The sequence below is a fragment of the Salvelinus namaycush genome, chromosome 16 (genome assembly GCF_016432855.1).
Source record: "Salvelinus namaycush isolate Seneca chromosome 16, SaNama_1.0, whole genome shotgun sequence".
In the NCBI taxonomy this organism is placed as follows: domain Eukaryota; kingdom Metazoa; phylum Chordata; class Actinopteri; order Salmoniformes; family Salmonidae; genus Salvelinus; species Salvelinus namaycush.
This window is the reverse complement of record NC_052322.1, coordinates 15305988-15326401: the sequence shown is the minus strand read 5'-3', so window position 1 is coordinate 15326401 and position 20414 is coordinate 15305988. Positions and strand designations below refer to the sequence as shown.

General features: G+C 41.4%; 1 protein-coding gene across 4 annotated transcripts in view; it reads left to right on the top strand.

Annotated features, from left to right (window-relative positions):
- The window catches only part of kansl2 (KAT8 regulatory NSL complex subunit 2), a 30202-nt gene extending 16121 nt beyond the window's left edge, over window positions 1-14081 (top strand). For all 4 annotated transcript variants that reach the window (XM_039010570.1, XM_039010572.1, XM_039010571.1 and 1 more), the window contains exons 4-10: window positions 1688-1802; window positions 5608-5771; window positions 6088-6254; window positions 7606-7702; window positions 8946-9205; window positions 10503-10697; window positions 13629-14081. In XM_039010570.1, the coding sequence (XP_038866498.1) occupies window positions 1688-1802; window positions 5608-5771; window positions 6088-6254; window positions 7606-7702; window positions 8946-9205; window positions 10503-10697; window positions 13629-13715 (1085 nt within the window). In that variant the 3' untranslated portion in view covers window positions 13716-14081. The remainder of the gene's footprint in view (window positions 1-1687; window positions 1803-5607; window positions 5772-6087; window positions 6255-7605; window positions 7703-8945; window positions 9206-10502; window positions 10698-13628) is intronic.
- The last annotated feature ends 6333 nt before the right edge of the window (window positions 14082-20414 follow it).

The following is a 20414-nucleotide window of genomic DNA, read 5'->3' as shown; positions in this document are numbered from 1 at the left end:
TTTATGACAACACCACCCCAACGAGTGTTGCTGGGCAGCTTCAATGTGATGCTCTTATTCTTCACTTTGCTTGGTGAGGTAGATTGCTGCTATAACTTGATGGCCCTTCACATACCTAACCATTTCCTTGACTCTCTTGTGGAGTGTATCCATTGTTTTCAGTGCCATGATGTCCTTGAGGAGCAGATTCAATGCATGAGCAGCACAGCCAATGGTTGTGATGGGAGTGTAGGCCTCCTCCACTTTAGACCAATCAGCCTTCATGTTCACAGCATTGTCAGTCAGCAGTGCAAATACCTTCTGTGGTCCAAGTTCATTGATGACTGCCTTCAGCAGTCAGGACCATGAGCTGTTGCTATCGATGCGGTGTCTCCATAATTTTCACCTCGATTAGAAGTAGAGACTTTTGTCAGAGGTTGTGAGCGTTGAGGGAACTTTATGCACTTGGCCAGATGATTCTGCATCTTTGTTGCATTCTTCACATGATTTGGCACAGTATTTGCAAATGTTCACACCGCTTTTCCTTCTACATTAGCTGCAGTGAAATGTCTCCACACATCAGATAGTGCCCGTGGCATTTTCCTGTAAAGATTAGGAAAACATGAGTAAAAAAACAAATAAATACAATTCCATGTACAGATAAAACATTTATTTTACAAAGGAGTTCTTTAAAAATGAAATGTGAATTAACACTCCGTTAGCAGGCTCAAGCAAGCTAAAACCCACATGGTAGTAAAAACTAATTAGCAGTATTTAACAAGTTAGAAATGATTTAAACACTTTGCTGTAGGCTACTATTTACTAGTTAACAAAAAATCATGCATGTCATAAAATATTTTTGCCCCACCCAGTATTGTAATCAAAACTTACCAGAAAGCATGTAGTCCTTGGGCCAGACAGTATAGTAGTGTGGGCTCAATAGCATCTCATTAGTGTGCAAGATCTTGAATCAGCTGTACATGTGATGGAAAAATGCACTGTGCATGCAGAGGGTTGCAATTGAATTGGGGATAGTTTAACCAAAATATGCCACAATACCTAGAATTGCCTTGTGTATCCCACAAAGGTTCACTGTTATAAGCTAACTTTTCTTGATGAATTTAAGCAAAATTCCCGGGGTTAACTCCCATGGAAAATTTCCTAGAAAGTTTGCAACCCTACGTGGCTTCGGGACAAGTCTCAATGTCCCAGCCAGAGGATGAACTTGAACCCGATCGAACATCTCTGGAGAGACCTGAAAATAGCTGTGCCGTGACGCTCCCCATCCAACCTGACAGAGCTTGAGAGGATCTGCAGAGAAGAATGGGAGAAACTCCCCAAATACAGGTGTGCCAAGCTTGTCACGTCATACCCAAGAAGACTCGGCTGTGAACGCTGCGAAAGGTACTTCAACAAAGTACTGAGTAAAGGGTCTGAATACTTATGTAAATGCAATAATTCCTTTAATATTTTTACAAAGATTTCTGAACCATTTTTCTTTTTCATTATGGGCCGTTGTGTGTAGATTATGTATTGTGTGTAGAACTGTTTCATCCATTTTAGAATAAGGTTGTAACAATGTGGAAAAAGTCAAGGGGTCTTAATACTTTCCGAATGCATTGTATACTTGGTAGCTAGTGTCATGACTTTCTTGTTTGCATTGAGCCATGCAATAGAGCAGAGGAATTGACGGGTGCTTGTCTGTCAGATGTGGACAGCTGGAGTGAGGAGGAGCAGGGACCACTGGTGCTGGACCAGACATGGAGAGGAGATCCAGACAGTGAAGCTGACAGCGTCGACAGTGACCATGAGGATCCTCTCAAGTAAGACACCTTTTGGTGTTGTGTGGTTGCTTGTGCTCACATTACATGGGTCTTGTAATGTCCATGAGATTAATTATGATATTTTCAGTGTTTATGTACTCTGTAAAAATCCTTTAACTTCAAGGTATTGATATCACATTTAGCTCAACTTGTTAAATAAATTATAAACGCAAGATCATATTGTGGCGGTCATGAAATTGTCAGCCGGTGATTGTCAAGCAAGTAACTGCCAGTCTCACTGTAATTAACACAAACCCATTTAGCATCTCCTGGCTTCCACTCATAGCCTACAAGCCACGGATGCAGACCTTTGAAACAGCCTCATTTTTAAAAAAAAGTCTAAATCCATGTAATCTAGCCTACACATCACAATAAATCCATTTATTTTAGACTGGTCTAAAGAAACATGATACGAAGAGAATGTTGTCTATTTCAGATGAACTGAATGGCATACTGAGTTGTCATTAAGTTAGGGCCTGCTATGGCTGTGTGCTACACTAGTTCATTTAGCAGACACGATTTGCTTAAATATCCATGGCATTATTTTATAGTATGAAGAATACAATTGAACATAGCTGAATAAAAGGCTATTTCCTCCAAACGATTTGAGGGAGTGCGCACAATGGAGCTATTCTGTATTGAGTGGTTAACAAAGAAAAGGGGGCTCTTATGCTTAATTTAGAGTTATGTAACTTGTGATAAATATTGGGCTATATGTTTTCATTTTTAATAAAGGCTGCATGATGCGACTAATTATTTGAAAAAAGTTTCATTAAGCCATGAGCTCTTTTTTTCTTTTTTTAAGCAGGCTGTACACACCATCAGTCTCATTCACAATTTGACAAGCACTTGAAAATGCCTCGATTTTTCCCGGCTGCGTCCCCTTCCTGTGGCCGTAATGCCGCATACCAAAAAAAAAAATCCATGCCTTTTGCGGCCAGTGGCCGTTGTGCCCTTGGGCTGGATATAATAATTAGAATTTCCTTCTCCGGGCTGCGTGCCGAAGCGCCTCTCATTCACATGACTCTCCGTCATGTGATCAGGGTTTTCTCACAGGCTACAAGTGAAGACGGACACATCGGGGACACAACTGCGTGCGTCCTTATCCAATTCCGAGGCGTGTATTGTGGAACAACAGTCCACATTTCAATTTTCGTCAGCCAATAAGAGTAGGCCTACCGAACAGCAAAAGCACTAGCCTATGTCAATCTAATATCCCCCATTGTATAAAAGTTGACCTAATATATTGGTCAACTGGTCCTTCTGTCCGAGAAATATTCTTAACAGTTGTGGGATGCGATAGATCCCCAATTAATACAACCGCTAGCATTTAAAAAAAAAAAAACGGTTTTAAGCAGTGAGCCTGACGCAACAGATGAGAACATTTTTAGCTTAAAATGTTTAACTATTAGGCTATTTCTTCACATAAGCGCAGCAAAGCGTACATGGCAGTAGATTATAAGCACGAATGTTCCGTTAGCGGGGAAACACCGTTCTCAAGTGACCACAAATGTGATTATGCATGTATTGCTTTTATTATAAAGGTGCATTTTTATGGTGAAAATGATCTTCCCCAAGCTTGAAACTCACGTGCTGTGTATGTATGCCAGTTAGGCTCTACACCTGTTGTAAAGTGGATGAATGTGCTTTATTTTAATAAGTTATTATCAAAACATAAAGCCTATGGGCTAGGCTACATGAAGCATGCAACTATGATTTGAAGAAGTTGCAAAAAAATGTGCCGTTTGCCGTAAGCTGGGCGTCATTCACAAGTTATATACACCGCTCAAAAAAATAAAGGGAACACTTAAACAACACAATGTAACTCCAAGTCAATCACACTTCTGTGAAATCAAACTGTCCACTTAGGAAGCAACACTGATTGACAATAAATTTCACATGCTGTTGTGCAAATGGAATAGACAAAAGGTGGAAATTATAGGCAATTAGCAAGACACCCCCAATAAAGGAGTGATTCTGCAGGTGGTGACCACAGACCACTTCTCAGTTCCTATGCTTCCTGGCTGATGTTTTGGTCACTTTTGAATGCTGGCGGTGCTCTCACTCTAGTGGTAGCATGAGACGGAGTCTACAACCCACACAAGTGGCTCAGGTAGTGCAGCTCATCCAGGATGGCACATCAATGCGAGCTGTGGCAAGAAGGTTTGCTGTGTCTGTCAGCGTAGTGTCCAGAGCATGGAGGCGCTACCAGGAGACAGGCCAGTACATCAGGAGACGTGGAGGAGGCCGTAGGAGGGCAACAACCCAGCAGCAGGACCGCTACCTCCGCCTTTGAGCAGGAGGAGCACTGCCAGAGCCCTGCAAAATGACCTCCAGCAGGCCACAAATGTGCATGTGTCTGCTCAAACGGTCAGAAACAGACTCCATGAGGGTGGTAGGAGGGCCCGACGTCCACAGGTGGGGGTTGTGCTTACAGCCCAACACCGTACAGGACGTTTGGCATTTGCCAGAGAACACCAAGATTGGCAAATTCGCCACTGGCGCCCTGTGCTCTTCACAGATGAAAGCAGGTTCACACTCTGCACATGAGCACATGTGACAGACATGACAGACACTGGAGACACCGTGGAGAACGTTCTGCTGCCTGCAACATCCTCCAGCATGACCGGTTTGGCGGTGGGTCAGTCATGGTGTGGGGTGGCATTTCTTTGGGGGGCCGCACAGCCCTCCATGTGCTCGCCAGAGGTAGCCTGACTGCCATTAGGTACCGGGATGAGATCCTCAGACCCCTTGTGAGACCATATGCTGACACATGCACATTTGTGGCTTGCTGGAGGTCATTTTGCAGGGCTCTGGCAGTGCTCCTCCTGCTCAAAGGCGGAGGTAGCGGTCCTGCTGCTGGGTTGTTGCCCTCCTACGGCCTCCTCCACGTCTCCTGATGTACTGGCCTGTCTCCTGGTAGCGCCTCCATGCTCTGGACACTACGCTGACAGACACAGCAAACCTTCTTGCCACAGCTCGCATTGATGTGCCATCCTGGATGAGCTGCACTACCTGAGCCACTTGTGTGGGTTGTAGACTCCGTCTCATGCTACCACTAGAGTGAGAGCACCGCCAGCATTCAAAAGTGACCAAAACATCAGCCAGGAAGCATAGGAACTGAGAAGTGGTCTGTGGTCACCACCTGCAGAATCACTCCTTTATTGGGGGTGTCTTGCTAATTGCCTATAATTTCCACCTTTTGTCTATTCCATTTGCACAACAGCATGTGAAATTTATTGTCAATCAGTGTTGCTTCCTAAGTGGACAGTTTGATTTCACAGAAGTGTGATTGACTTGGAGTTACATTGTGTTGTTTAAGTGTTCCCTTTATTTTTTTGAGCAGTGTATATTCACAAGTGATAAGCTAATTGTCACATCACACTTATTGATTTAATCTTTCTTTACATATACATAAATGGAGAATGCTTTTCACGTGGTTCATTTTCATGCCAGCCAGGTAGGCTATACTCCTGTTGTAAAGAAAAGCATTGTACTTAATATTAGGAAAGTTGAGGTAAATATAAGAGGCCCTCACCCTGTTTTCTCACTCAATTGCATAGCCTGTAGAAATGTTGCGCAACATGAGCTCATGGGCTCTGTTTGATTCGTTTTTTGAATACATTTGCATTGATGTCAGTGATCAACTTTGGAAAGCCTAATTACAGCATCAACTTGGAAAAGCCTAATTCCCGTGACTGTGGAATTTGAATTGTGGTGTTTATACGGTCAGCGTAACAGCCCTAGATACGACACATTTGCTGTAGACTGTTGTAACTGTTTGCATGGATTGTTTGACCTACAGACATGCAGGGGTGTACACGGCAGAGGAGGTTGCTCTGATCACACGGGAGAAGCTCATCAGACTCCAGTCTCTCTACATCGACCAGTTCAAACGCCTGCAGCACCTCCTCAAGGAGAAGAAGCGCCGATACCTGCACAGCCGCAAGGTGGAGCATGAGACCCTAGGTAAAGCCATGGTGCTGCACTACCCCTGCCTGTTCTGTCCTGTAGTTAGTCAGGTTTGCGACCAATAGGTTTCACTGTAGTGCAACATTTTGCAACGGAAAATAGAAATCATTGTTCCAATTGGACAGCTTCATATAGTACTTGTCCAGATGTGATCGTGGGTTTTCCGGGTGAGATCATTATGGTTATTCCAGTAGCTGGCTGACCTCCTGCGTAATGGGTGTGTTTGTGACAGGTAACCTGACCCTAGATCAGCACACCTACTTTGACATGCTTTTTGAATACAGTCTGACACTTTGTGTTTTCTGTCTAACAGGGAGTAGTTTGCTGACTGGCCCGGAGGGTCTCTCCATGAAGGAGAGGGAGAACCTGAGAAAGCTGAAGGCTCTGCGTCGGTACCGCCGCCGGTACGGCGTGGAGGCTCTGCTTCACCGGCAGCTCCGAGAGAGGAGACAGGCTGTCACTGAAGGAGCTCCTCTTCAGGTCTGTGGCTTATCTGTTTGTAGGGATGGACTCTAATCCCGGGGACTCCAGCAACTGTCTGTGGCCTGGCAGAAGTAAATACTTATGTTCCAGGTTGTATGTGAGTCTCAGATTGAATGTGGAAATGAAATGCCTAGCAGCCCAGAGTGGCTGGGCGATATGGCCTAAAAATAATATCTAGAGTCACGATATGCAAGAGTATTTGGACTCCCTTTCAAATGAGTGGATTCAGCTATTTCATCCACACCTGTTGCTGACAGGTGTATAAAATCAAACAATGCAATCTCTATAGCAAACATTGGCAGTAGAATGCATGGCCTTACTGAAGAGCTCAGTGACTTTCAACGTGGCACCGTCAACTTGAGAAAGGTCAATATACTACATGTAAAATTATACCTAGGCTAAATATAAGTCTTCCACAACCATAAGACACACTAATTGAAATTATTTTAGCAATAGTTTAACATGATTTTTTTTGCTATAATCACTGATCTGGCTAAATCTTTATTTCAAGCCAACTTGGCTCTATTTGCTTGCTAACAAGGTAGAACTGTTATGAATACACCCTACTATCTGTCTCCAATGGTTTAAACAGACTGTTCACGTTAATATTGTAATCAAGTGTCCTACCTGCTTAAAGTGCTTATTTCTCAGAATGAGAACAATTTGCCAATTTCCTGATTTATAAATTAGTATTTTTATGCTCGTTGCACATTTATAAAACAGACAGCTAGCATATGAGTCTGTGGGTAGAATGCTGCTAGCGGTATGTGATGCCGCGCACGACAAACTTAGCATTTAATTTGACAATCATGTTCATTGATACTTTCGTTTTAGTAGGGTCTGTTCTACCTTTTGGGATTTGAGAGGGTATCGTTAGAAATGTGTATTACAGTAAAGTGTCGAAGTGTTTCGGTGTCCATATAAACAATTCTGTTGGACTAAACCTCAAATGCAAATAGCGAGTTTAAACTGCTTTTTGTCAGGAAGTTATTTCGTTGTGAGTGACGGGCTTGGTGTCTGAGTGGGAAGGTGCACAGAAGGCGCGACGGAGACCAGACCAAAAAGGCAGCACGTTCAGAAATAAATTGATTCTTGAGATACAGGTATTTGGAACATTGTGCTAAAACACCAATTTGAATTAATTTGATATATCGTCTCAGTACAATAGTGCCAGCAGAGGGAAAATGGTATAATAGTGTGCGGGAACGCAGGCAGTATGCCGGATTTGGTGTATCCGGACTAAGATGTTGCATGAACTGGTCAGCATATGCGTTAACCTCAACCAAACTTTGGTTGAGGAATTTGCGGATCTTAACCTTATTCCTGTCGTTGTGTGTTCTCTCTACAGGCGCATACGATGCGGTCTAGCCAGAGGTGTATCTCCTATGTGGAAGGGACCCGCTGTTCTAACCAGTGTCTCCCAATGACACGACATTGCGTCTCTCGTATCCTTCATACTGTTCTTCTGGTGTCCTCTATGATCAGTCATCTGTTTACGTAAAGTTCGATTTCAAATTTGCATTCATCTTTTTCATGGACTTTTGTGGGGGTGTTACCCTACACATACTAATGCTTGTTGTGCCGAAAGCCTTTTTTGGGAGGGGGGCTAAAACTGGAGCGTTACTAAGGCGTTCCAAGCTTGTTAACCAGTCTGCACAATAACTTATTTCCCATTTGAACCCTAATTTCTTACATACGCTTGACCTCCAGAATATTCATGGACTAATTTCACTCTCCCTTTACTACACACTATTGCTAAAAGGGCCCAAATCAAGTCTGACAGCTTGTGGTAGCGGCTCAGATCCTAACAGGGCCAACATTAACATCTTCCCATGGTCTGTTGGTTTTCTCTATATTAACAAAGGGAATAGTCAATTCAGTTGGAAGGAACAAATGCCTCCTTTACAAATCCATTGTTTTTATTTCAACATGTTTTTCGAGCAGAAACGTGCGTACACCAGTTTCATTACACTGTTGGTCTGCTCGTAATCAAGTGGTTGACATAGCAAGTAATTCTGCTTAAAATGTTAATCCAAGAATCAATAAAACCTGGTTAATTCAGAGCAATGTGTTTGTCAACGAGGTGCAAAATATTGTTGTACAAAACCAACCAAGCCTCCATTTATTTGTACCTTGCAGCGTCTCACACAACAAATACCCAAATACTGTTATTGTAGTGAACTTGTCATGTGAAGCTAATAAAAACAACCCAACATAAGTCGTTTTAATGCTGTTGTTGTAGACTGCTTATTTGTGTGCTAATTGTTTGTCTAACGCGTATGTATCAAACTCGGCCCATGGAGGGCAGAGTGTGTGCGGGTTTTCCCTCTCTTGTACTTGATTGCTGAATTAAGGTCACTAATTAGTAAGGAACTCGCCTCACCTGTTTGTCTAGGTCTTAATTGAAAGGAAATCCAGCAAACCACTAGGCCCTCCATGGAATGAGTTTGACACCCCTGGTCTAACTGGTTGTTTTTGTTTCTGACGTTCTGTTGCATGCCCGTGATTCCTATAGATGCCCAACAACGAAGGAAGATGAACTGATTTAGCCTTGATTTCCAGGCTTCTTCACATTGGTTCCTAGAGCAGAGTAATACACAATACTCGGAAGTATCTTAATGGGAGACTATAACTGATGTAATTGCCATCGTGGATATCAGTTACTATTCTTTACCATAAGATATCCAGACATCTACCAGGACAGTAACCAGGTATTGTTCAAGATGTGTCCGGGGCTGAAGGATGTTCCCTGTGACCGGCCCGTTCACATGGGCCAGTCAGAGGAGCCTCGCTGCCCCCTGCACCTCTCCCTGCCTCCCCCCATGTACCAGCCTGAACAGGAGACAGCCCTGACCCCAGAGCAGCTGGATGCAGTACTGCCCAAAGACATGTACCTGAGTGCCGCAGAGCTACAGCCCACGGAGAGCCTGCCGCTAGAGTTCAGTGATGTACGTGAAGTCTGACCACCAAGTTTCCTGCTCTTATTTATTTTTTCACCTTTTATTTAACCAGGTAGGCTAGTTGAGAACAGATGTTTTGTGCTAACATTCCGCTCCTTGTACTCTGTGGCATATGACAGTACAAGGAGTGGAATGTTACCACACAGCGTGTCTGGATTTCAGGCTATGAGTAAATCATAAGAACAGGAAACTTGCTGGGTGTGTATCTCACAGATTTGTATTTATTTTATTCACGCCACCAAGATTTACTTTTACTCTTTCTGCTTATCATTATTGCAAACGGTGCCCTAATCAAGTCTGACAGCTTGTGGTAGCTGTCCAGATCCAAACCGGGCCAACATTAACATCTTCCCATGGTCTGTTGGTTTTCCCCCCATATTAACAAAGGGGATAGTCAATTCAGTTGGAAGCAACAAACACGTTTATTCCTCCAAAACTGATTTTTCACCCCCCAGAATGTCTAAACATGTTGCATGTATACTGAACAAAAATATAAACGACATTTAAAGTGTTGGTTTCATGAGTCTTTGATACCAAAATAGCGTCTAAAATACTTTGATATTAAAATGACACTTTAAGGCCATTCTAGAAGGTATGGAATCAAAGTGATATGTTGGGTGTTTCTTCTCGAGTCAATGAACTCATGGATACAGTTGTCTCTGTGCAGTATGAAGGAAGTTAGAGGTAGTTTGGTGAGCCAATGCACACTACCACAAACACGTGTTAGCAATTGCGGTAATCCTCTTTTGTAACTTCTTTCAAACTGCATGTAGACAAATGGTATCCATAAGTTCATCTGATTCTAGGGAAGTAGATGAAGGGCTTCATTGCCAAATTCCCAACGTATCCCTTAACAAGGCTCACAGCAGTATTATTCAAAGTCGACAGTTTATTTTAATTTTATTTTTTTCAGATTACTGTATGGGACAATATACAAATGTTTTGAAGAAAAAAATGTATTTATTGGTTTGTTAATTTTAAGAGATGATAATAAATTGAAGGTTATTGATTTATCAATTTAAAAAATTTGAAGTTTCATTAGATTTGCTGGGATAGGGTAGGCAGAAATTCTGGCGCAAAAAATGGGGTCCCCGTTGAAAATGTTTGGATTCCACTGGCTTACTGTATGTGCTCAACCATAGCATTAGTGTTTATCAGTCACAAAAAAATCTGCCTTTTACTTCCCCTGTAACGTAGCTGTATTAATCTACTCTGCTGAGGAATAGAAACACCTTGTAACACTTACCCACTAATGTCCCGCCCGTCTCCTGTTCATCTCCTGTAGGACCTGGATGTAGTGGGGTGTCCTCCGTCCCCTCTGATGTTTGACACGGCCCTGGCTCTGGAGGACCAGACTATCAGGGCCATCGCTGAGGGTCCTATGGACATCCTGACCGGGGTCGAGCTGGACGCTTCGGGACACGACGACTCTGCTGACATGGATTTCTCTGAGAGAGTTCTGCAGTCTATAGAGGACCAAGTGAGTTGTCATCCTTGATTTCTTAACCCCTGAGAGTCGATTTAAGCGCTGTTCTAAGTTACTTATATACATACATAATTTGCATAACAAAAAATCCCTGTCAAAATCCATCAGTTTAAACTAGGGATCTGTTTTTTGACTTTGAATGCGTCTCGATCCACCACATCCGCCAGTGTCACACTTCTGCATCTGCGGTGACAGGTGGCTGAATTAGAGCAGTGTTTGTCAGACCATGATACATCCTGAAAGTCGGTCTTCTCACGTAAACGTCTGTAGCATCCGAACAGTTTGACCTACAAACTATTACCCCTCTGGAAAGGGGAGACTCACGTGTTCTCCGTTTTGGTCTAGGACCCCCACAAGTGTCACGGGATTCGTATGAAGGTAATCGGTACCAGTAAAAAATAAACAAATTGAAGTATGAAGGTAGTTTTGTGCCTACCCAAAAAAGAGGTTAAATATGTGTGAAAAAATATATGCATATTTTTTATCTAGATTCAGGACACACTTCAAAACCTTGTTTCTAATAAATGTTTTTACTGTCCTTTTTGCCATTTATGAATGTGTTATTCAATGTGTTTCTATGGGCATTAGTAGTAAAGGCAAATCTACAGTACCAGTCAAAAGTTTGGAGACCTATTCATTCAAGGGTTTCTTTATTTTTTACTATTTCTGCATTGTAGAATAATAGAGAAGAAATCAACTATGGAATCATGTAGTAACCAAAAAAGTTTTAAAATCCAAATATATAGATTCTTTGAAGTGCCTTGACCGCTTTGCACTCTTGGCATTCTCTCAACCAGCTTCATGTGGTAGTCACCTGGAATGCATTTCAATTAACAGGTGCCTTGTTGAAAGTTAATTTGTGGAATTTCTTTCCTTAATGCATTTGAGCCAATCAGTTGTGTTGTGACAAGGTAGGTGTGGTATACAGATGATAGCCCTTTTTGGTAAAAGACCAAGTCCATATTATGGCAAGAACAGCTCCAATAAGCAAGAACAATGACAGTCCATAATAATAAAAAAAACTGGATTGAGTAGGTGGTAACTTTGGAATGGTACTGTTTTTTTATTTTTTATGCCTAAATGGGTCCTAAATTATCAAATCGCTAAATGAGCCATCGTTTTTTATTTATTTAACTAGGCAGGTCAGTTAAGAATTTGTTCTTATTTACAATGACTGCTTACCAGAAGGCAAAAGGATGCCTGCGGGGATGGGGTCTGGGATTAAAAATAAATATAGGACAAAACACACATCACGACAAGAGACACCTCAACACTGCATAAAGAGACCTAAGACAACAACATTGCCTGGTAGCAACACATGGCAGCAGCACAAAACATGGTAGAAACATTATTGGGCACAGACAACAGCACAAAGGGCTGGAAGGTAGAGAACAATATCACGCGACGTAGCCACAACTGTCAGTAAGAGTGTCCATGAATGAGTCTTTGAATGAAGAGATGGGAGACAAAACGTTTGACAGTCTTAAAACAATTCCATATGTCAGCATAGCACCCCCCCTCCCCAATGTCTTTGACTCTAAATAATTTTAAACATGATTGTATCAGCAAAATGTGGAGTTTTCCAATGTGTGTAGTATTATTATTCAGCATAGTAGTTGTAGCACAGTTCTGAAAATAATGACTAACCAACAGAAAAATACATTCTTATAAAGTTGAGTAGATTGAAAATGTACAGTGCCTTCAAAGTATTCATACCCCTTGAGTTATTCTACATTTAGTTGTTACAGCCTGAACAAAATACCCCATAATGACAAAGTGGAGAAAAAAATGTAGAATACATTTTTGCAGATGTATTTAAAATGAAATGCAGAAATGTCTAATTTACGTAAGTATTCACACAGAAGCACCTTTGGTGGCGATTTACAGCTTTGGGTCATCTAGGGTATATCTGTATCAGCTGTGTACATCTATTTGGGGATTTTCTCACAATCTGTTAAGTTAGATGGGGAGTGGCGGTGAACCGGAATCTTCAAGTCTTTCCACAGATTTTCAATGGAATTCATGTCTGGAGTTTGGCTGGGTCCTTCACAAGTATGTGAAAGTCAAGGACTTTCACATACTTGTTCTGAAGCCATTAGTGACACAGTATGCTTGGTGTCGTTGTCCTGTTAGACTGGGGCAAAGATTTGCATTCCAAGGTCGTTTGCGCTCTGAAGCATGTTCTCATCAAAGATTTGGCTCCATTCATTATTCCCTCTCTCCAGTCCCTGCCTTTTGAAAAGCATCCCCATAGCGTGATGCTGTCACCACCATGTTTCACGGTAGGGATGGTGTTACAAGGTTGCGCTGTGCCGGGTTTTCTCCAGAAATGGCACTTTGCATTCAGGCCAAAGAGTTCAATTTGTCTCATCAGACCACAGAATCTTTTGCCTTATACTCAGTCTTTCACATGCCTTTTTGCAAACTCTAGGCGTGGTGTCATGCCTCTTTCTCAGGAGTGGCCTCTGTCTGGCCACTCTCTCATAAAGCCCAGATTGGTGAAGTTCTGTAGAGACCTTTGTCCTTCTGGCAGGTTCTCCCATCTCAGCTAAGGAACTCTGTAGTTTAAATCATGTCCAAACGAATTAATTGGCAACAGGTGAACTCCAAGTTGTAGTGACCTTTCAAGGATAATCAAAGAAAGTTGGATGCACCTGAGCTCTATTTGGAGTGTCATAGCAAACAGGTGTGTATACTTATGTAAATTAGATATTTCATTTTCAATAAATTTGCGAAAATGTCTACACTTTCACTTTGTCATTTTGTGGAGATGGGTGAGGGGAAACAGATCTATTTAATCCATTTAGAAATCAGGCTGTTACACACGTGGTATGAATACTTTCTGAAGGCATTGTACATTGTTGATGGCTAATGCCTGCTATAAATGAATCTAGTTTTAGCTAAACTGCTCATCTTCCCCTCCAGATTGTATCAGAGGTAATAGGAGGAGGGGACACCACGGAAAATTCATCAACAGAACTGGACCATGTTGCAGCAGACACCTCCAGATGAGCGCTTTGCCTCCGGACTTGTGTTGAATTCCAGAGACTAATGTTGAGTTGACCAATTCAAAGCAAAGATGGATCTACAAGGTGGTAGATCATAACGAAGCCTTTGCACACCATTGCCAAATGACTACTGTTAAGTCATTGTTTAATCAGTTGTCATATTACTAACTTTTGCTGATACTCTTGAGTCGGTTCAGTGTCTGTCTGGTCTTGTTGCCTTTCTCAACTTTACCTATGTAATTGAATAACTCCTGGCTTCTCCATAAACTACAAACATATGTATATCTTGTATACAAAGTTGGTGTAGTGAAGAGATGAAACACCACTTGTAACTGGTTTGTTACTGTTCAATAAACACTCCACAAATGCATGTATTGATTTTTACCTTATTACACCTTATTATAGATTTCTTGAAATGGGTGAAACGTAATTATTGCAAGTAGTTTAGTTTGAACACAATAGCCAACTCTTGAAACAAATTACAGACTATTTTCACCAGTATGTATCCAAGTGTGTGTGTCCATTGGATCCATTTTAATTCTGCAGCACCACTAAATTGTTTCTGAGAATGCCAGTATTTTGGTTTGCCAAATGCTGAGAGAATATTATTCTCCAAAGCATCATCCGCTAAACATGGACCTTTGAGGCTGCAGGTGAGTTCAATGGTGGGTGTTTTATTATTTATGTGTATATATAAATAAATCTCCTTCGGTGAGGTTAGTCATACTTGGCAATGTGGTACTGTTTGACGTCACTATTCTCTAAACCAGTCTCAGACACGAAACGCTGCCTGCAAGGCAAAATGCAACCGACGAAAAGACATCGTCCTAAGACAGTGGAGATCTTTCATACAATGATTTAAATGTAGGCTAGCTATCTAATAAAGGAGCTATTTATACGTTTTATGGTACGTTTTCTGCGGTAGCCTAATCAACAAATGAGGTGAGTTTCATTGCAAGCATAAATGTCTGCACTCACTAGGCTACTTACTGTAAATTGCTCTGGACAAGAGCTAAATGTGACGAACTGATTTGAAATGGTGGCATCCTGACTGCCACGTTGAAAGTCACTGATCTCTTCGGTAAGGACATTCTACTGCCAATGTTTGTCTATGGAGATTGCATGGCTGTGCTCGATTTATACACCTGTCAACAATCGGTGAGAGTTTCTAAAAAAAAACATTAAAAAAAAAACATACCAAAATAACATGCCGGTGGCTGTGCTCGATGTGATCTCCCTCCAGATAAACCGGGAAATTATACATCTAGGAATATGTGCTGTTGTCCTCCAAAAAGTCTTCATAATGGCAATGTAGGTTAGGCTACTAATAGCATTGTCTAGGTTGGTCTGTTTGCCTGGCGGGCACGAATCCAAAACATGGATTTGATTTATGGGAAAACCCCAAACAATTTCTGTCCAGTTTTGAAATGAAGGCTATTAGGTTATAAAGTATATTTGGTTACACCATAAACATCAGTGACTAATTCAAGTGTAATGGGCAGTAAAAGTATTCCCTCACCCTGGATCATTTAGTTCAAATTTAAAAGAAATACAGATGTGTTGCTGGCCTTTTGTGTCCCACGTGTCTGCCTGGAGACCGTTGAAATATGTTATAAAAGGAAATGTTGCAGTGGATTTAGAATGATTTACTAACCCCAAAACATGATGGAAATTGGATCCATTGAGAGAAACATGGATTATTTTCCCAAGTGAATTGTTACAAGATTGTTTCAAACACGCAGATCATTTTCAGTCATACTATGAAACATATGATCAAAACATTTATTTGCCATTTGATCATATTAGCATGCTTCGATGTATTGTCTTGTGACAGAATGATGCTGACATTGTATTAATTTTCTTCTAATACATCAGCAATAACATGATAGGCATAGCGCTACGAGACGTCTAGACGTAGTGTTTGACAAGTCCTTGTGCTCCTATGCATGGAGTAGGCCTAATTAGTGCTTTTGTTGAGATTATAACCTCTAAAATCAAGGTCATTCATTCCCTAGAGATCATTTTCAACGTTCCTGGTTGTGATGACTGCTCACTGCTCCAGTATAAGGAATTAGAGCAATGGAAACATGTCTGTACAGAGCTGCATTGAGTCTTATATTAACACACTTCGACAATGCCGTTATTGAATGCCTTTTCGCAGACAGGTCAGTATCATTGGGCTGTAAGAGGTCAATCTTTCTTTAACGTACTGCTTCCCCTATGTGTATTCGCATTATCCCACTCTCGTTTGTTATAAATAAATGTTCACTCTATCCCCCTCTGCACCCCGCCTTTTTGCTGCATGCAGGTAGTTACCATTGTTATGCAGCCGAGTAGAGACGCTTCTGGAGCAGCATGTTAGCGCGTGTGTGTCTCTGGAGCCACACATTAGCATGTAGAAATATTCATAAATTACCACGTGGAGCTGGAACGATATGGCAGAGCTCAAAGCGGGAGGAATGACTAATATCTCCCTGCAACATCACTACCGTTTCCACACACTGCAGATATGTCGATGTTGCCCCCCGCAGATATTTGCCCCATGTCCCGCAGCCGTTTGTTCTTCTAGGATAGTAAAACAAGTGATGTTCTCCCTTGTGGGGACATTTCCCACGTCCCCATGAGGCTAAAGTATATTTGAAATGTAGGGGTTAGGGAAAATAGGATTTTGAATGGAAATGTATTTTAGGTCCCAACAAGGATGGAACATAACTGTGTCTCGACTAAAGGCAGAACATTATTTAGGGGTCATTATAAGGACAGTTTAAACTCTTCCTCTTCTATTTCTCTCCTAATATAAACTGTATCAAATCATTTGTTTGGTATTAAATGATAACAATAGCCGTTTGGGCTTAGATAGGCCTATAACTACCCCAATTAATTCCTCTAATGCAGGGATTCCCAAAATTTAAATAAGCGATAAAGCTAATTTCCTGCAATTCTACACATTTTGCCATGTCTTATGTGTGTTCATGTGATATCTGAATGACTCAAACATTACAACAAAATCAATGGGCTAAAAAACCTAGCTAAAAAAACGTTAGCTGACATGGACTGTATGGTCTGAAAAACATGGAGAAACTTGGACAAACCTTATAAAGCTAGTATTCTTTGGTATCTGTATGATACATTTATTTGATAAAAGACAGATGGTTATTGGTCATTTTGGAGAGACCGAAGATAAACTTAGTTCTGTTTCCACTTTCCAGCCATATAGTAACCATTCCATAACTTTACTTCAATTATATATATTTTATTCTATGAATAAGTCTTTCTGGGTCTGCCCAGACACGAGAACAAAGGATGTGGATGTTGAGATGTGAGAACATGCTTGGCTCAGCTGCGATGGTTCTGTGGGTGTCTGTACTGACTGACACGGATACGTCCCAAATGGCAACCTATTTCCTACATAGTGCACAACTTTTGACCAAAGCCCTATGGAGCCCTGGTCAAAAGTAGTGCACTTTATAGGGAATAGAGTGTCATTTGAGATGCGTCCACGGTGCCTGGTGTCCAGATGTTAGCTGCTGCTGGCTGGCTATTAACATGCCCATATGTTAATGGTTCCTTCTCCACTCTGGCCTTGAGTGCAACACTGCTGTTCTATTACCAGCCTGTAGTCAGGGCCACATTCAGTTGAAAAATGTAGTGGAACATTGCAGAGGTCCAGGCTTGTGTCCAATAGGTACTACACAAGGATCACTTTTTGAAGCTGGTGAAACAGTGAGATACTACTTGAATTTGTTCAATAAGAAAAGCTCATATTCATTGGTATGTTTAGCCCTACTGAGCATGACCCAGACTTCATTGCCTGTCCACATGCTGGCAAGAGAACTCCAGTTGTTGGCAAGGCGATTCCTGTTATCACTGAAGTATTTGTATAAAACCTGTCTGTAAACAGGCGAGACAAATGTTTTTCCTTACTGAGTTTTATGTTTAGTAGAATGTAAGAGGATCAATACATCAACTTTTTATTAAGAACATCAAATATTTTACCTGAAAGGTATTTATAAGGGTCGTTGTGTGGTTACTGGGTTCAGTTATAAAACATATTGGGTAGTTGACTTGACACGCCTTTTTTTGTTCATAATGGCAAACAAATATATAACATCATTTTATTAAAGCTTTGTTTTTTTTAAACTTGGATCACAAGTAAATTCATGCACTGTATAATCCGTTTTCTTACAATTTTGAATCAATGGTGATAAATGCAGAGCCGGTCCTTGCGGTTCTGCCGCACCTAGCCAAGACCAAAAAATACCACCCGGGCGAAACTAGAATAGTCACAGTAAGCAAAATGTCGTTGAAAAGATGTGAGAAATACATATTTTCAGACGTTGAAGTTAGGTTCAATTTAGGTTCTGAATGAAAGGTGAAAAAGTATTTTTCGGACGTTCAAAAATACATATTTTCCGGACGTTGAAATCAGGTTCATTTTCAGTTCTGAATTAAAGTTGAAAATATGCTACTAATTATCTGGATGTTGAAAATAAGTATTTTCCAGACGTATATGTTTGGGCCAAATCAAGGCTGGTCCATACCAGACAAAATCTGAACCAAACATTGACGTCTATGATTGGTTAAGATTTGGACCAGACCAAAAATAAATTACCATTGAAATCAAGGCCGGTCTGGACCGCACCAAATGTGAACTAAACATGATTGGTTCAGATTTGGTCCGGACCAAATACCAATGTCCGTGGATGTGGAAATCAAGGCCGGGCTGCACCAAAAAAAGACGTCCAAAAGGTGTCTGCATCGGTCCGTGCTTACTGAGGTATATCCTATAGTGTTCCCTGAAATTGAATTTCATAAATGCGTAACTGTGGTAAGCCTAATGTTTGTAAACACCAAAAAAAGAAATCCAATCCGGACAGGACCAATAAAAGATGTCCAAAAGACATCGGCTCGTGCTTACTGGTGTGTAGCCTACCTTGTCGCCCACAATGGGATGTTATGAATGCCCATCCATGTTGTAGGCCTACCATTTGTAAAAGCTCTGAATATCAGCTACCCAACTCTATCAGGAGTTATCGTGAGCCTACTTGCAATGTGTTTACACAACGGGAAATGCAGAAGTGTTTTCTTTTTCGCTATGATCAGCTTGTCAATAATTGACGGATACAAACTTGAAACCACTGATCATGACAATGTGGTGAAACTCCTGGACAACAATTGTGATTGTCCATTCCATATTGTCCATTTTACTTTGACCTGTTTTATTTGATTGGGCGCCATTTAGGTTAGGCTATTTGATCGGAGAAACCTGCATGATGTTAAAAGTGTCTGTTTTTTGACAACGTGGCGGAGAACTGCAGTGATGCGTCTCTCCAACAGCACAATGGAGAGGCACGCTGGGAATGCACAAGCAAAATATTTTGCGCCCCTGCCTTTGACAAAGTGGACACTGCTTATCACAGGGCACCATCAGCACTCACCTAAAAAGCCCATATGCCACTGGTTGAGAGAAATTGTCATTGTTTTTGGTTTTGGGCAGTATTATGTGAGGTTGTATGTGTTGTTGTTGTAGGTGCGTCTTGGTCAGTTTAGCTCAGAAAATGGCGCCCTTTCAATCTGGCGCTATAGGCGGCTGCCCAATGAGCAGACTGGCCTTGGATAAATATTCAAGTCTGTGACTGTTACAGGTAAAGGTTTTTAACTTTTAACTTAAGTAAATGAATGAAAAAAATGATACAATTCCTTTCCCCAAGTCAATTCATGGTTTTGGTGACAAAATGTAATCAATGTCCACATGGTGTGATTTAACATTTAGCCAGCATTTGGGCACCATTGTTCGGAGCGAGAGAGCTGGAGCACATGGTCTGAACAGATTGTAAGCTTTATCAGAAATATTTGTCAAAATATTGTACTTTTTTGCCATTGCCAAAAAAAGGGGTACATTTCTTAGTCCTTTGGTGTGACGACCTTTTAAAAGTATAATTTTAAAAAGTATAATCTTTTGACAATTTAACAATAGAAAAAGCTATTAAAATATGTTGTGGTTAAATTAAATGGTTAGCCCAGCTACCACATTTGGTTCCTTGGAAGTAGTGGGAATGTATGTTTTTGGTTTCACATTGGTTGTCGGAACAAAGCCATATGTTTCCTGACAGTTAAACTGAACGTTTCTTAAATGTTTGAGAACAGAAGTGAAAATGTTGCCTGTTCTGGGGACATTTGTTTTTAGGTTGCAGGGAGGTTCTGAAAACGTTTTACTCTGGTTCCAAAAGTTTTCCTGGGATGTTTTATTCAATGCTCTGAGAACAGAAACTGTAGACTATTTGGAGGTTTTTGAATAACTTCCTTAAAATGTTCACTGAATGTTTCAATTAGACATTTAATAACACTGCTAAATTATTTTGGGTTACCATTTTTTTTTTTTTTACCCCTTTTTCTCCCCAATTTCGTGATATCCAATTGGTAGTTACAGTCTTGTCCCATCGCTGCAACTCCAGTACGGGCTCGGGAGAGGCGAAGGTCGAGAGCCATGCGTCCTCCGAAACCCAACCCTGCCAAGCCGCAGTGCTTCTTGACACACTGCTTGCTTAACCCGGAAGCCAGCCGCACCAATGTGTCGGAGGAGACCGAAGTCAGTGTGCATGCATCCGGCCCGCCACAAGGAGTCGCTAGAGCACGATGGGACTGACCCTCCCCTAACCCGGACGATGCTGGGACAATTGTGCGCCGTCTCCTGGTCGCGGCC